This window comes from Ruditapes philippinarum, unplaced genomic scaffold (genome assembly GCF_026571515.1).
Source record: "Ruditapes philippinarum isolate M1 unplaced genomic scaffold, ASM2657151v2 ctg217_1_1_1_1, whole genome shotgun sequence".
In the NCBI taxonomy this organism is placed as follows: domain Eukaryota; kingdom Metazoa; phylum Mollusca; class Bivalvia; order Venerida; family Veneridae; genus Ruditapes; species Ruditapes philippinarum.
Window position 1 is genome coordinate 3082 of NW_026860741.1, and position 17371 is coordinate 20452.

A 17371-nucleotide genomic window follows, 5' to 3' on the forward strand; every position below is an offset into this window, starting at 1 on the left:
TATGCAGACCTATTCCGAGTGCGGTAACTATCTTACCTACATGCTCTTTTGTTTTTCTATCCATACATCATTTTTAAACTCAGTATTTATTAATATTACTCACAAGAAACAAATTATTTATGTACTACATCGTGTTTAAGAAAGCTTTCCAAAGTCATTCGAAGATACCAACCGCTACGCTCTTGTAATTCATTCGTTCACAAATCAGGTGTTATTTGAATATTCTCGTGTTTTTCGTGGGGTTTCATTATGTAATATGGTCAAGAAAATGTACATATCGTATATATCCAATGATGCAGAATTGTTAAAATAATGCAGGATTGTGCAAAATCAGACATAGTTGTGGAAATAAATGTCGAAAACTAGTAACTTATGAAGCTATATAGTTCGGCAATTGTGTTAGGTATACCGAAAAGCAAACAATAAAGAAAGGCTAAATGTGCGTTATTGTACTCATGAATATCGCGAAACACTAAACTTCAACACCAGAACAGTATACGTAGCCAGTTCGTTTGTCTCACAAATAATCTGGAATATATGTTTTGAATATAATTTAGTCTTTAGACGATAATGCATTAATTTACACAAATGTAGATGTATCTGTTTTACTACGTACAATTTTCATCATGACTAATATACATGTATATCTCATTTACATAATACTAAAAGGGCATTCTTTTTTAAAATTTAGTCCTTAGTTATACCACAATGGGTAAACGGAATCACTGTATCATTCATTGCGAGTCTATACAATTCAAAGTTTTTGTTTAATACCAAACTGAAGCACCCTTAATTCTAATCATTTTTACAAGAAATAAATAACTTAAAACAGTACTAACACAACTTTCTTCAAAACAAAACCATAATACTTTGTGAATATCAGACTGGCGTTTCCGTTAGTTTTACCCATATGTTGCGGTTCGGATCGGAATATCCGTTTTTAGGGGACCAACTCATTGGGCAGTAACGAGGCCTGACAAGACACAGCTACACATTTTGACAGATTGCCTTTTTTGCATTACAGAAGGTCATTATTGATAAACTTAAATATATTTTACATTCAGTGTTGCTCTCGTGACTGTTTATTATCATTTATTATCACAAATGTATTTGTCTTACGTTTTTGTAGTGCAAATATGCAAACTGGGATATATATTCACTTGCAACTTGAACTTCCTATGACTGTATCATTAATTGCAAGTTTTATTTAATTCAACTTGTATCATTTATTGCGAGCACAGCGCTTACCATCTTGTCTATTGAAAATAGTAATAAGTATTTATAAACATTTTTCTAAGATCGAGACAAAGTAAAAAGGATCTGATGCCATACTAATGTTTCAGCAGACTACAATAGAAAAGCCGAGATACAGATGTTAATTGCAACATGAATCATTCCTGTAGTAGACGCTTATAAAATTTGCTGGAATGACTGGTTGATAACTAGTGCCACTCTGGTGGATTAATTTAAACCGGGAGGATTTTACAAAAACAGTTTATTATATTATCGTCTTATTCAATACATGTATGTTAAAATAGCTATACAAGTATATATTGATTGTAACCAAAACCGCAGCAATTATTTGGCTCTCATTCAAGTTTCCATTGTATGAGAAGGCGTTTTTTGTCATAAAAATCAAATTGTAACAGTTGTTTATTAGGATTTAAACATATTTTTTTGACATGGAAGGTAAGTAAAATTTGAAATTTTAATAACTAACCAATACTTAACATAACGAGAAATATATTTTATGTCTACTTTGAAAGTAAGTTGTACTTAATTTTCTAAAACATTTCAAAATTTCAACGTAGATTATAACAAAATTAACAGTGAACACCTGATATATAAGTCGTGTTTTTATTATGAAAAAGAGTAATGGTTATAATCATGTCACCGTACACCTATCCGTTGCCGTTGCCACGCACGCTGCCGTTGCCTCGTGCCGTTGCCGTCCGCAAACTTTAACATTGATCAGAGTTTTATTTTTATTTCTTGAACTAGACCTTTAAAAACACCAGCCTTACCTTCACTTCTATCATAAATGTCATTGACCTTGAAGGTAAAAATTTCGGAATTCGGTTGATTTTTGCTGTATGTAGCTATAACTAAATTATCTTTATATAAATTATTTTCAAACTTGATTTCTACACTATTTAGGGATAGCCCTTCAAGTTTACTAGACATACCTTGACATTCATTCATAAATGGCATTGACCTTGAAGGTCAAATTAGAGACTTAAACTAAATTTAAATGTGGCATTGACCTTTAATTGACCTTGATCGTGAACGTCAAATTAATGAATTCTCTTGTGTTTTCATTTTTCCTATGAAATTTAGACCATTTGCACAGTTTTAGATGTAAAATTGAACTGATATCTGCTGACCTAGATTTTGATGTAGTGACCTTTTTTGGCTTATTTTACATTTAGCTATGACATTTTGAGCGCTTAGGGGTCAGCCCAATGTCTCATTTCTTTTTAAATAAAAAAACCCCCACATATATAGATACAAAATCCTTTACAATAACACCTTCATGTATAACAAATTCAAATTGACATTGACTCATGTATGACATTGAGCTTGAGGTCAACTTATTACATTTTCACTGAAGGTTTGCTAAATTTGGATGTAACTTCATACTTATACAAACTATCTCTTTTGACAAATCCTTCTAAAAAGTTGAACTGACCTTTACATTGAGCTTTAAATAATCTTGACCATTAGCGTCAAATAATTGAATTTTGTCATAATTTAGTTATTTATTTACGGATTTAATTCATAAGTGGACATAACAACACTTATGGCTATACGGACATGTTGATTAATTTAGATGTGACCGTGACCTTTATATGACTTTTACCGCCAATGTCAAATGCTTGTCTTTTTATACAAATGATTCGTGCTCTAACAAAACTACGAGCGTGGCTGAATTGACATATTTACCTATTTATAAAAGGGAAAAAAAATTAAAAATATAACTTTTTATTTGTTTGGTTTCAGAAAAGTAAAATAAGTAGAGCGTTGCCCCCGCACGTCGATGACTCTGGCTTTTTTATGTTTTGTTTTAATTAATAAGATTATACATTTTAGAAAAATATTGTAACAACAATCCATTGCTCCAAAGCTCACTAGAGATGATGCTGAATAATTTATTATCTCTTATGAACAGACTAAAATAACCATTTTGCTAAATTTCTTCTTTTTTGCCATTTCGTTTAACCAAAATCTCTTCCTAAGTAAAAATACTCTCACCAGATGGTTAATGATAATGTATTTTGTTTTAATAAAATTTTACAGAATCAGAGGCAACGGACACAAGTCCTTTCGTTTCCTGTCGAACCATATCGAATACTAGGTGCATGATGACACCACGTGAGGTTGCTGCACTAAATTCTTGCAAACATGAGATTCGAAGTAGTATACAGCCTGTTGTTGCTGCCTCAGCACTGCACAAGAACGGTGGATTATCAGAGTCTTCATACTCAATTATTAAGGATATGTTCTCAAAAGAAGTAGAAAGGGAGAAGATATCTGATTTCTTAATAGACAACATTCCTAGCTGCATGAATTTAGAAAGCTTTGTTCAATTACTCGATGAATGTGGTTACAGAAAGATAGCATGTCATTTATTTCTGACATACATTACTGGAGGCATCAATTGCATTCATAAATCTACATCTGGTCAAAGACCTGTAGTTCATAATTTTTTCAGAAACCTGAAACGAATGGTACATGATGCCCAGTTTGAGAACCCCCGATTAGCACTCAGGCAGATGGCAATTAGGTTTATTGACCAAATGCAAAAAGAAACAAACCATATGAAACGACAGCTGATGGCTGATAAATGCATTGCGATCATTGGTGCAGAAATTGACGCAATTGCTATAACATTCGACAAACGACTACATGAACATGATGTTTTTACGCAGATGAAACATCTGGTTACTGAAACAAGCAATACATCTATAACAGATGTTGTTTATTTGGGTCGTTTAGCTAATGCAAACTCAATTGCTGGGAATTTCCATGATAGTGAGGACATATTAGTTGAAGCACGATGTAGGGCATATAATACTGGTCCGTGTTTAGAACTGGTTAACATGTTATATATAGAGGTATATGTTAAGCTTTGGGAATTTGAAAAATACCCATCAAAGGAACTGCGAAAACAACTTATGATGTGGGGAAGAGTGGGGCTAGAAAGCCTTGAAAATGAAGATGTAGATACAAAAACTCTATGGAGGCGCATGTTTATATTACGAATGGTGTTTTGTCTCATTGGATTAGGAAATAGGGCAAACGTCATAGAAAATTGTCCTATTGACGAAGAATGCCTGACACAAGCAAGGGATCTTCTTAGCGATATTGACCGCACTTGGTACGGCATTGAAACGCGGAGGAAGATGTTCTATTTCGTCGCGAGAGCAAGGTTAAGTGAGCTTACAGAGAATCCGACAGAATGTATTGAATACATTAGACAAGCGAGAAAGTTGGCAAATGAGGGACACTTTGAAGAATTGATATTCATTGTAGAATACTATGAAAGAATCATCAATCGCATGGGAGCAGCAGGGCGAAATACATCACGCCAAACAGGGAATTGTCTTCTGCTCAGGAGAGAATCAGACGGCAGTTTAAATGGCAGTAACGACGAATGTATTTTGGCAGCAACAGACGAGAACAGGAACTTTGTTTTACTTCAAACGTTTGCCGATTCAAATTATTCTGCTGAAGACAGACTTCATATATGCATCGAAACGACCCCCAGTACTTTTCCAGTTAGTGACCAACCAATTTACTGCCCAGCTGGATATGATGAGAGTCGTAATTTACTTCTCTTGAAGTCATTAGAATTGTCTTTACATCCAGGTACTTGCCAAAATGAAAGTAATACTGAAACAAGAAGATTAGGTAACAAGACACAAAGAGAACCCATTGACAAGTCAATGAACCAATTCAACTACATTTTGTTGCATTCATCACAAGGCTGTTCAGCTAGTTCATCTTTCCGTGATCGTGAAACATCATCGTTCTGCCAAATCAGAAGTTTGGAATTAAATCTATGTCATACAGCGCCTGAAATAACCAAGAATGAACAATTTGTTTTAGTGGATTTGCAAAATCCATCAAACAATTACGTTCTCATAAATTCAGATACGTGTGGCTCAAGCCAAAGTAGCTTTGAAATTATCACATGTAATGAGCAAGACTGTGAAATGTTACCTTTATTGTCCCCGATAAGACTTTGTGCTCCCACTTTTAATTACATTGGCGAAAGGAAAGATGACATTAGTCCACCGCAAAAAAATAACACCGACACAAATCAAAGATTAGATCTACTCTTTCCAGAATCAGATATTGACTCTATTAACATAGATTCAACAGCTAATTCTGAGATTATTCCTGCTGGCGCTTTTCAGGGAGTACCTAGATATTATATGATACAGGATGAAACAATTTCTGCATCCGACCATATACTTGGTGAACGATCCGAACCAAGTGGTTGCTCTAGCGCAAATATACCAAATGCTGTTCAAACGAGTGGAGTGAACAGACGTCATGATGAAGAAAATTCTAATGAAACCCAAGAATCTAATGGCAATAAAGGAAATGTACACGTTGTCGGTCAAAAAGAAAGTAGTGAACAAGAGTGGTCTTTCCAGAGTGACGAAATGTTTGGAGACTAGCAGATGCCGATATTTATTGACCACGTTTTTAAACAGCGTGCATACTCTATGTAGTATATTCAATATAGTTCCAACAGACGGTCGATAATAGTTACGATACGAACCTACAATATGATCCACTGAATTTATCTCGGTGATACTAAATAAAAGTTAACTTGCTATCAATCGATATTTACAGTAAGAAATTATTCTATTCATAGAATCTGATCTAACGCCACAATTTTTGTTTGACAGTTTGTAACCGTAGGTGTTTGAACAGAACAGGTGATTAATTTGTGTTCGAAACTGATCATAATCATCTACTACGGATATACGATATACTATGCATTTTTAAAGAACGTCATTATGTATAAATAGTTTAAGCTATTTGGTTTTTCCTTTTTTGTATTAAAAAAGAAACCAAACTTCACCATTTACTTTAATTAATATTTTGACTAATATGTATTTTATATGACTCATTATGTTTCTGTAAACATGTTATGATATTTCAGCCTTCAAGAAGCTATAATGTCTTGGCTGTACAATTCACTTCCGGAATACCATTTTATGTGTATTATGAAATAGATACTTGAATAATATTTTTACCCTATTAAATCGTAAAACTAACTAGTTAAATCTTGGCTATGGATTTACATTCTTTTTTTTTGTATGCGCATAACCGGCAGAATGCCAAGTGTATGCCAATATTGACATTAATAACCAGTGTAATTCTATATTCTATGTATCTTACAAAAAAGATCAAGGCAAAACAATAAGAGCACGTGGGTATACTGCTTACTTATGGATATGAAGTGTCCCTGGAATGGGTGGTAATTTGAACATGCCAGTCAGAATATTGGATTCTTTCATCTGTTAGGCTGGAAGTTGTCACGGGTTTTCTGGTTTCAGACGTTCGCAAAGCCACCGCCTTTTGGGGTTATTGGCGTTGAAACGAATGACCGATGCGAATCTATATGGTGTAGTTTCAATATTCTGGTATTATTATAAAAAGTATATAAGCACATAATGGGATTTAAGTTACAAAATGGATATATGCTCTTGCAAACATGTAGGTTTTACAAACATTAAAACATCCATATGCAATAACTGTAAACAAGTTATATATCGGGTATCGATCTGCAGCTGTCTGCATTTTGCGTTTATATTTCCGGAGAAAGCGTGTTATATCATATAAAATCGAACTGTTTTGTTGTGTTCATTAGGAAGTTATACTTTAGAAATGGCAGGTAAAGTTTGATTCTTTTTCATAATCAATACATAAGCTAATGAGAAGTATTTTATGTTTTTATTGTACATACTAGGTTTACTTCGTGTTCCAAATTTTATTGTTCCAATATGGTGCAAATGTAGGTAACGACAACTAAATATAAAGATAAATTGAAAAATTACTGTTTAGTTAGCCAGGAAAGCCGGAAATATGGATCGACTTACGGGATATGACACAAATTATGATAAATGTGGCGTTAAAACAAACCCATTTTTTTATTTGTAAACCCCGGGGTGAAAACTGTATCGGAAATCTGTATAAAATTTCCCCAAAATAAAATAAAACAGTCGCTAGGTCTTTAACTGAAAAAATTCCCCCGAAAACCCCCCCCCCCCGTTTACTTTCTGTAAAAAATATTTTTTAAAACGCGTTTGGCGAAAAAGTTACTTTTTAAATACATAAATTTTTTTTTTGTGATAACAATTAAATGGGATTTTTTAAAAATTTCTTTTTTCAAAGGATAATTAATTTCTAAAAAAAAAAAATTGGTGGTGAAAAAAAAAATACTTTCACTTTTTCCCCGACTTATTTTCAGAATAAAAATAACCTGTTATAAAATTCTTTGGTTTTTTAAAAATTAAAAAATTAAATTGACCTCTTTATTATTATTTATATTTCGAATTTTTAAAAAAAATTTTTCTTTTTCTTCTTCTATGGGGGAATTCTGAAACAATCGTCTTTTCCGTGCCTTTTTGTGGCAATATGGCCACAAAGCTATAAATGTAGCTTTTATGCTTGTGTTAAAAGCTATTTTATATGATTTTCTAATTTTACCCTAAAGTAACTCGGAATTATCAATGAACTTCTACTACATTTCAATTGTAGGGCAACGCTTTTTTCCCTACGCAAATTGCGCATGCGCGAGAAAATACTGTTTCCGGTCAATTTTTCATAGCAACGGACCGCGTCGTAAAAAGGTCTATACGAACCATTATACTTAAAGATATAATATGCTCATCCTTATAAAATATGTTATTCACAGAAATTAATTAAAATCTATGAAATTCTTCCTGAATATGTCTAATTTGATTAAAAGATTAAATAAACTGTATATGGGGAGCTGCGTACCGTATTGCAGGTCTATTAAAGTAGGTCTTTTCTTAAAAAGCTTCCAGTTCTTTTAATGACTATATATTCATATCGTGACCACCTGTAGTGACAAAACATATCTACTTTGTGTGAAGTCAAAACATATTCTTTTATATTTACAAAATGGGTAGCAATAAGAAATATATTAACATCAAATTTGAGCATAGTATATCTTTAATTCAAACATGGCTCTGCCCTAAACGTATTTTACGTATGCGGTGCATGCAGATTTTGCGACGCATATTAAGTTACATTACTTAAGACAATGTCTTAATTGAAGATAAAAAAAATAATGAATTTAGTTTGATACCATTATTGCAACTATTCTTCTAAACATAAATACATGAAAGATTATATGAATATTACAAAACAAATGCCAGGATACTAGTATTTGGTAAGGCTTTTGTCATGACTTGTAACTCTGTCCGCACTAGTACTTTCAGCAAAGCCAATCCAATTTTGGGGTAGTGGCCCTGGTTACGAAAGTGCAAAGCGGAGCGATATTATATAGTTTGATACCACTGGCATTTAATTGTGCGTACATCTTGCATATATAATGACTTTTAGATGTAAATTTAAAGCTGCATTAAAAAAATATGTAAACGTATTTTTTCCGTCGGCTTAAATCCAAATATTCCATAGTTCTGTTAACATTTTTAATAATATTGTTGTAAATCTCATTAAAAATTGTTCATAAGTAATAATTTTAAAAGGAAAACCCCATGGTAACACTAAAGTTCGTATACGAATTTTAAAATGCAGATGAAGACTAGTATAATTAACTCTTTTTTGCGCTATGTCATAGTGAGAAAATCAATTGTAACCATGTGGATCACAGCAAATATGAGATATTCTTATGCAAACAAACTTTTACCGTTTTAGTTTCACTGAGCATTTGCCCTGTCGTTAACAAAAAAATAATCATCTGGTAAAAAAGATTTTGTATAAATCATCCGTAATATATTGCGGATATATACCGTTATATTCGGACTGTTACTTAAAAATGTTTGTTCCATTTCTTTTAATGTACGGATGACCCAAAGGAAATAGAAATTATACTTCCAATTTTGCCACAATGAGGTTGTAGAATGTTAGGCTTATAAAACTCATTTTGGTTGTCTAGACACCAAAATAAGAACGGCAGTCGATATGAAACACACTTAATAAACGAAATGTAGCTATTTTTTATCAAGTTTATTTAATGCAGCGTTAACAACTATTTTGAGTAGAGTTATTTTTAATTACCATTTTCAAATTAGAAGGAATTGTCAAAAGGTAAACAAGATATATTTTCGTGTTTAAAATAGTTTGATAATTTGATGAATCATTGTCGGTTACCCAATGTTTATATTCCGTTTACTAGTATATTATATTTATGTACGGAATATAAACCGTGGGATACTACCCAGCAAATTCACAATGTTTAGGAAGAGGTTTATATTAAAACAAAATCTTACAGTAATTGTGTAGATTAACTTCATTGGAATTTAAAATTATTTTCGACATGGACGGTAAAGTTTAAACATTTATCTCTTAACCAATATATTGTTTATGTATACACTGTAGTTTATTTCGTTTTTCAAAACGTTTCACTGTCAAAGTGTACCGAAAAAGATCAGCAGTCAATTTTTTTCTCAATTTTTCATGTTTAATTTATTGAATAAGATTTTTCTCATTTAGAAACGTTTTGTCACAATAGCTAAATAGTAAATAAATTAAGCCATTTTTTGTTTATCGGGTTGAATGTGTAAAGTTCTTACCACATATGTGTTATTTATGTAAAATTCTTAGCGTAAATTTGACCTTATATTATTTAAGACAGGAGTGCTAATCAATACTATTTAAGAACTGGATAGTATCGTTAGTACGTCTATATGAACTTGTAAAATATGCTATAAATATACTTAACAAGCAGTTCTACAATAAGTACACATATCCAATTCATGTTTGTTTGCGACTTTTATCCTGGTGAGCGACATCTTGCTTAGTAAAAATATTTATCAGAATGTTATAAAATTTTATGGCATTATTACAGAAGCAGCTTTTAGGGACCTCTGTCTTCTGGTTTCTTGGCGGACCACACTACGTACTGGATGGATGACACCACGTGAACGAAATGTATTGTATTTTTACAAACATGAAATTCGAAGCAGTATAAATCCTGCAGATGTTGCTTTAAAGCTGTACAGGTACGGTGTTTTAACAGGGTCTTCATACTCAAAAATAACGGATATACTTGCAACAGGCATTGCAAAGGAGCGGGTATCTGATTATTTATTAGAAAACATTCCTTACTATATGAGTTTAGAATATTTTGTGAGAGTACTTCACGAATGTGGTTATAAAGAGTTAGCGTGTCATTTATTTCTGACATATATTTCTGGAAGCTTCAGATCTATTCCTAGGTCAACATCCGGTCAAAGGCAAGTAGTTCGTGAATTGTTCAGGAACCTGAAACATATGGTCCATGACGCCCAATTTGAAAATTCCAGATCGGCACTCAGGCAGCTGGCTAATAGATTCATTGGCCAGATGCAAAGGGAAACAAATCACATGAGACAACAGCTTCTAGCAGACAAATGTGTAGCAATCATTGCGGCAGAAATTGACGCAATGTCTATAAAATTCGACGAAAACAGAATTCATGAAGATGATGTTTTTATGCAGATGAAAGAACTTGTTGCTAAAACAAGCAATACATCTTTATCAGATATTGTTTATTTAAGCCGTTTAGCTTACACACACTCAATTGCTGGGAATTTCCGTAAAAGCGAGGACATTTTACTTGAAGCAAGATGCAAGGCAAAATACATCTGTCCTTGCTTAGAACTTGTTAATATGTTTTACATAGAGGTTTATTGTAAGCTTTGGGAATTTGAAAAAAATCCATCAGAGGGATTACAAAAGCAACTTATGATGTGGGGTAGAGTCGGGCTTCCAATCCTTGAAAATGAAGACGAAGATACGAAAACTCTATGGAGGCGTATGTTTATATTACGAATGGTATTTTGTCTTATTGGACTGGGAAATAGGGCAAATGTCATCGAAAGTTGTGTTGTTGACACAGAACGCCTGATAGAAGCACAATTCTCTTCTAAGCCTTATTGACTGCACCGGGAGCAGTGTTTGAAACAAGGATAAAGATGTTTTTCTGCACCGCAAGGGCAAGATTGAGCGACCTTAGTGATAACATAAACGAATGTATTGACGATATTACAGAAGCGAGAAAGTTGGCGAATGAGGGAAATTTTGAAGAATTGAAATTCATTGTAGAATACCATGAACAAATCATCAATCGAGTTTCAAATGATAAGAGTCACAATTTACTCCTCCTGAAATCTTTAGAATAACACCAAAATACTCGTCTAAATGACAACGCCATAGATGAACAATTTGCTTTAAACGGGTTAACAAAATCCGTCACACAATTACGTTCTCAAAAATTCAGACACGTACCCTCAGACAACAGCAATCTTTGAAATGTCCTCAAACACCGATGCAAAGAATGAAATGTTACCGGACATTTCCCCCCTCAGACTTTGTTCTCCAAGTCCCGTTCAAAGTAATATTTGCGAAATAAAAGAAGAAATCAGTGCACGAAATGAAATTAACACAGATACAGATCAAAGATTAAATATACTATTTGAAAACTCAGAGGTTGGCTCTATTCACTCGGAGTTAAATGGAACAAAAATGCAAAATGGAACAATAGCAGCATCCGACCATTTTCTTGGTGAAAGATCCGACCCAATTGGTTGCTCTAGTGATCATGTTAACGTTGTCGGACATAGAGTAACTTGTGAACAAAAGTCGTCTTTCCAGAGTGACGAAATGTTTGGTGATAAACAGATGCTACCTGATACTTATTGACCAGCTTATTAAAAAGCGCTTATAATACTATATGCAGCAGTTTAGATAAAGTATAAGCCAGATTGAATAATCAAATGATAGTTTTCTTCCGGTACATACACTTTTATGTAAACCGCCAGGAATAACTATGTATTCTTTTCAACGGACCTGATCTAATTCAGACTAATTGTAAGCGTGTGTGTTTGAAAACAATGTATGAATTTCCTGCTTTCGAAACTAATCATATAATTGCAATCTCAAAACTAATCATATTTAAGTAATTATGTCAAAAACGAGAAACTGATTAAAAAATATCATGATATATTATATATGAATAAAATCATCTAATCTTATTACCGCAAGACCCTTAGGAAATAGTATTGTTATTTTGCATGCTATGTCTGATCTCAGTTTTATAAATGTATAAAATTAAACGTTTTTGTTTTAAACATTGTAGTAATATTTTATTTGTGATAAATTCATTTGCATTTATTGTATATCAACACATAAAGTTAAAACAAGTTATTCTGTTTCTTCACCTTTTCGATCCAAATACTTTTCTTAAATTTAAAGTAGATTGTTTTACTTTAAAGTTATCTATTTTATGGTATATGACACTTGTAGTAATATGTCAGCCGTGAAGTATGTATAAAACTTAACTACATAATTTACTTCCGGAATACCCCTTAAACTGATCATGTACTTTAAAAATAGATAGTTTAATGATATCCATAAGAGCTTCTACTTTCCTTTTCGATACATTCCGTCATACAATTGATCTGTTTAGCATTTGTGTACATAAAAATAATCTCAAGTGTTTTTTAATAATTATAAAAATCATGTCACGTTACTATCCTGTAAATATTTTATGCCGGTTAATAAAATGTTAAATTTTACTACATTATCGAACTGCATATTGATTTTTTAAACAAAAATTGAAGTCTAAACCAACTAACAACTTTGGGTATAACACTTTTATCAATTTTATTTTGACGTACTGTTTACCAATTGACATTTAATTTCAAATTGATTTCTATTTTGAAAATGCTCTTTCTCTTTATGCGTTCTATTTTACCAAATATACTGGTAACGAAATAATTATTTTATTTGAATGAAGAAGAATAGAAAGTCGATGTTGTTATAATGTCGTACATAATTGTACATCACTTGTCCGTTGTTTATATTATAATTTCTTTTTTTGTAACTATTCTCATCGTTTGTCGATAAATAAAAAGAAAGGTAATTTAAAACGAAATTATACCCTTAAAAAGTGTCTAAATTACGTGACTCTCCACGGTTTTTTGTGGTAACATATTTACTAAGAACTTTAACAATTTGTGGTTTTGATACATTGTTAATTGAACGTACTGCAGTTCAGCAAATGATATGAATAAATACTCTTTTTACGAATTATTTCACCACTCAAATTATATATACATTTTATATTTGTTTAAAGAGCCACTACTAACATTGTATTTATTACTAACAACATTTATTCATGTTAACATGAAATGTGTGTAATAAAGGAAATTTGACTTTGACTTTGACTTTATAATTAAGTTAACATGATTATATCGAATACAATAATAGAAGTTTTATCCAAATATAATAGTAATAAACATCATTCAAGAAAGATACACATTTACGCATATGCTACTTTTTTTTTTGATTATTTAAAAATAGTGATTAATTGGGATTCTAAATACATTACAAAAAGTTAAAATTGTGTTATATCATAGAATGTGAAATGTATCTTTTGATTTTAACACGTATAAATGGTAAAACTCAAAGTGCTGAGTGTTAAGAACAAAACCGTTTCTTTTGTTGTTATAATTATCCTATGTAACATTACTCTTTGGTTGTTGACGTCTTTCTTACTATATGCTGCGCTAATAATTTGCTCTTATTTGGTTTAAACATATTTTATTCAACAAACATTTTTTACATGTGAACAATAATTTTACAAAGTAATTTTGGATTGGGGCAGAAAGCTGTAAAGCTTATGAGGTCCCTCTCCTGCTCTTATGTCATACTGGCCATATTAATGAAACTGTGGTCATGGGTATTGTTTCATGAATTATAAACTCGTGTTCGTCCCCAAGCATTGCGTCTGCCTTCTAGAATTAGGGACTATCACATGGCTAGGAATACAAACATACACTTGTTGCACATATATTTTTCATAATGAGTAAATGTTTAGTTTGAAAACCCATATTTATTTCCCGAATATTTACATGATAATACATAATACCAATACAATCCGAATACAAATATATAATATATATTCAAAGAAAAGGATTGAGAACGAAAGACTAAGTCCCTTATAAAATTCTTCTCCTTTTAGTTGTAACTTTATAATGAGTCGATTTTATAGATATTTTGTACAATTATCAAAAAGTGGAATGTAAATATTTGTGACGAAGTAAACGTTATATTTATAAAGTAATCATCGGGAAAAGAATTAGAAATTATAATAACGAAAAAAGAAGAGAGGAAAACAAATAATACCAATAGGGAAGAAAAAAAGGAAAGAAAGAGAAAAGAAAGATTGCTTCACTGTTTCACTTTAAGTTCAGAGAAATCGCTTTGATTCTGGGATAAAAGTGTGGACATTGTGTTTAAAGATATTGGCATTATCAGTATCTGAGATGTCCGGGTTGCCAAAAAGTAGGGTTTGTTGAGGGTAATATCGAAATTATTTAGATTTCTTCAATAATGTTTCTCTAAATGTACAAAAGCGATTGCCATTCAAAGAAAGTAATGAAAGTTAGTTTCCATTTGACCCCACTCACATAATGGCGATGGTGATATATTTTTTAAGAAACAAATGATAATTTAGGGAGCTACATTTTGTGCGTAACCTGGTGTGAAGAATTTGAAGTTTTCTATCACCAAAATAAAAGTATTTTGGTGGTAGATTTCTTATACGTGATAGATAATATTTTAAACCTTGAAAGGGTTGGTAAATTCCTTATGTTAAGGGGCAAGTTGTTCCATTCACGAATGGAAGATGGGAAAAAAGAATTAAAGTATAAAGATGTCCTTGCTGAAATACCAATAGTGTTCGGTTTGAATTTTCCTAAGGTTGTAACGAGTGTTTGTTTGATACGGTATTGGCTGGTGAAACAAGTATTACTGGTGCAATGCCATGTTTTGATTTTATAGAATAATGTTAATCTATGTTTATAACGTCTTTGTTCTAATGTTTCCCAATTTACTTCAGTTTTTAAGTTTTTCAATTGGAAACTAGTCTTGTTGCACCAGACACTATTCTAGCACATTCATTTTTGTATTTTATCTAAGAGGTCAAGTTCATACTGAAATTGCGTTTCCCTATACCACATCCCGCATATTCAAAGAATTGGTCGGATTAAACGATATATAAAATAATTTCAAGAGATTTACGGTCTAACATGAATTTCAGTTTTTCTCATTATATTCACCCGTTTCCATGCTTTTTCATTAATATATTTCTATATGTGAATGCCACAGGCAATTGTGAGACAAAAATAATCCTAAGTGTTTATGATCTTTTTACTTCAGGTATAGTTTTGATTAAGCATGTGAAGTGGTTGGTAATATGAATGTCTTTTTCTAGAGACAATAAGGGGATTCTGATTTAGACGGATAGAAAGTGACAAGCCATTTTTTTCTGCCCATGCAGCTATTATTTCAATATCTGATTGTAAATTGTTGTGCTGCAGTTTGTGGGTTTTCGATAACAAGATTAGAGACTGGTAATCATCAGCAAAAAGATTAACATTGGATTGAAGATCTTGGGACTATGTCATTTATGTAGATGAGAAAAAGTAAAAGGACCAAGGATCGATCCTTGTGGAACACCAGCCTGAGAGAAACACCCCAAGAAGATTTGGCAATTCTCTTAGAACAACACACTGGCGTCTGCAGCTTAACTAATCCTGGAACCATTCAAAGATTTTTCCAGATACACAATAATATCTTAATTTACAGAGAAATGCCTTGTGCGAGACTTTATCGAATGCCTTGCTTATGTCGAAGAATATAACTCGAGCTTCGAGACCGTCATCAAGTGCTTTGCAAAGTATGTCATAAATATAAACAAGTTTTGATTTACAGTTGAATCCCCGGGTATAAACCCAGATTGCACAGGCGTAAGAATTCTATTCGCGTTCAAATGATTAAATAAATGCTTAATGATCAGTCGTTCAAAAACTTTTGCCATAGTGTGGAGCAGTGAAATTGGTCTATAATTAGAAGGGATTGATGCATCACCTTTTTTAAAGAAAAGCAGTGACATGGGATTCCTTCCAAGAGGCTGGTACTTTACAGCAAGATAGAGACTGATTAAACAGATTGGTTAAAGGAATAGAGAGTTCTTTTGCGGCTTCACGCAAAATTTTATTACTAATACCATCTGGTCCAGATGCTTTGTTGACTTTAAGAGATTTAAGAATATCTTCAGTTTCAGATGCAGTTAGTAAAAGATCGTTAATAACAGTGGACGTTGTTTGTGGACCTAGGTCAGGAACATTTGCGTCAGAATTATCAATATAAGTTTGATGTAAGAAATACTCGTTCAATAGGTTTGCCTTTTGGTCTTCAGAGAATACAATTTCCTGGGTGTTTTGATTTTGTAATGGGGGAATTGACTTTGTCTGTGTAGGTGAAATAAAAAATTTTAAGATTTTCCACCAGTCTTTTGAAACGATTCCTGTTTTAGTTTGTCCGATAATTTAGAGTAATAAATAGCTTTCGCCTCTTTAATCTGAGATACTATTTGATTTCTTAATTGTTTAAATTTCACCGAGTGCATATTTGATTGAGTTAATTTAGGTTTTCTGTACAATCGTTTACGTCTACGAATATTTGACCTGATAGTATTTGTTATCCATCGGGCATCTAGAGGTCTTACAAATATATCCTTGTTTGGTATATTAAATTTAGAGATTAAATTAAAATTTGAATTGAAACGTTGTCTGCGTATTTACTGATATTGAAATCGAAACATTCTTCCCATTGGAAACTGTTAAAAATCATTTCGAAGCATTGACGTAATCACCACGATTGTATTCCCATATAGTGCGTTGAAAGCATTGTTGTTTTGGTTTGCGGAATTTAAAAAAGACAAAAAATTGGAAACATGGGTAACGCTGTTCTTGGTCAAGGATGTTTCGCCTACTCCAGATTTGATAATAGTATTTTTATTTGAAAACAAAAATAAGATCGATCAATGACTGACTCGATTCTGTGAAGTGAGTTGATTCTTCAATTATTTGTTCCATGTTGAATTGTTGACAAATTGAAAGAATTTTTCTATTTGTGTTAGTATTCAATGCGTCATAGTTAAAATCGCCTGCTAACAATGACATCATTAATATCCGTGTCAACAGCTAATGAGATAGAGTCTTCAAATATCATTATTGTAAAGTGTGTTGGTGTTAGGAGCGCGATAGAAAACACCGATCAGGACACGTTTGTTATTTTCGAGTCTGAGCTC

General features: G+C 32.4%; 2 protein-coding genes across 3 annotated transcripts; both read left to right on the forward strand.

Moving 5' to 3' along the window:
- Nucleotides 1–1610: 1610 nt before the first annotated feature.
- On the forward strand, nt 1611–6293 carry LOC132713225 (uncharacterized). The gene is made up of 2 exons (XM_060695714.1): nt 1611–1689; nt 3298–6293. The coding sequence occupies exons 1-2, from the start codon at nt 1683–1685 to the stop codon at nt 5685–5687; spliced, it is 2397 nt and encodes a 798-aa protein (XP_060551697.1). The 5' UTR covers nt 1611–1682; the 3' UTR covers nt 5688–6293.
- A 145-nt stretch (nt 6294–6438) lies between these two features.
- Nucleotides 6439–11437, forward strand: LOC132713226 (uncharacterized). Of its 2 annotated transcripts, none has more exons than XM_060695716.1 (2): nt 6439–6913; nt 10079–11437. In XM_060695716.1, the coding sequence occupies exons 1-2, from the start codon at nt 6907–6909 to the stop codon at nt 11149–11151; spliced, it is 1080 nt and encodes a 359-aa protein (XP_060551699.1). In that variant the 5' UTR covers nt 6439–6906; the 3' UTR covers nt 11152–11437. The 2 variants fall into 2 exon arrangements, with proteins under 2 accessions (XP_060551699.1, XP_060551698.1); XM_060695715.1 differs by lacking the exon at nt 6439–6913 and adding an exon at nt 9304–9554.
- The last annotated feature ends 5934 nt before the right edge of the window (nt 11438–17371 follow it).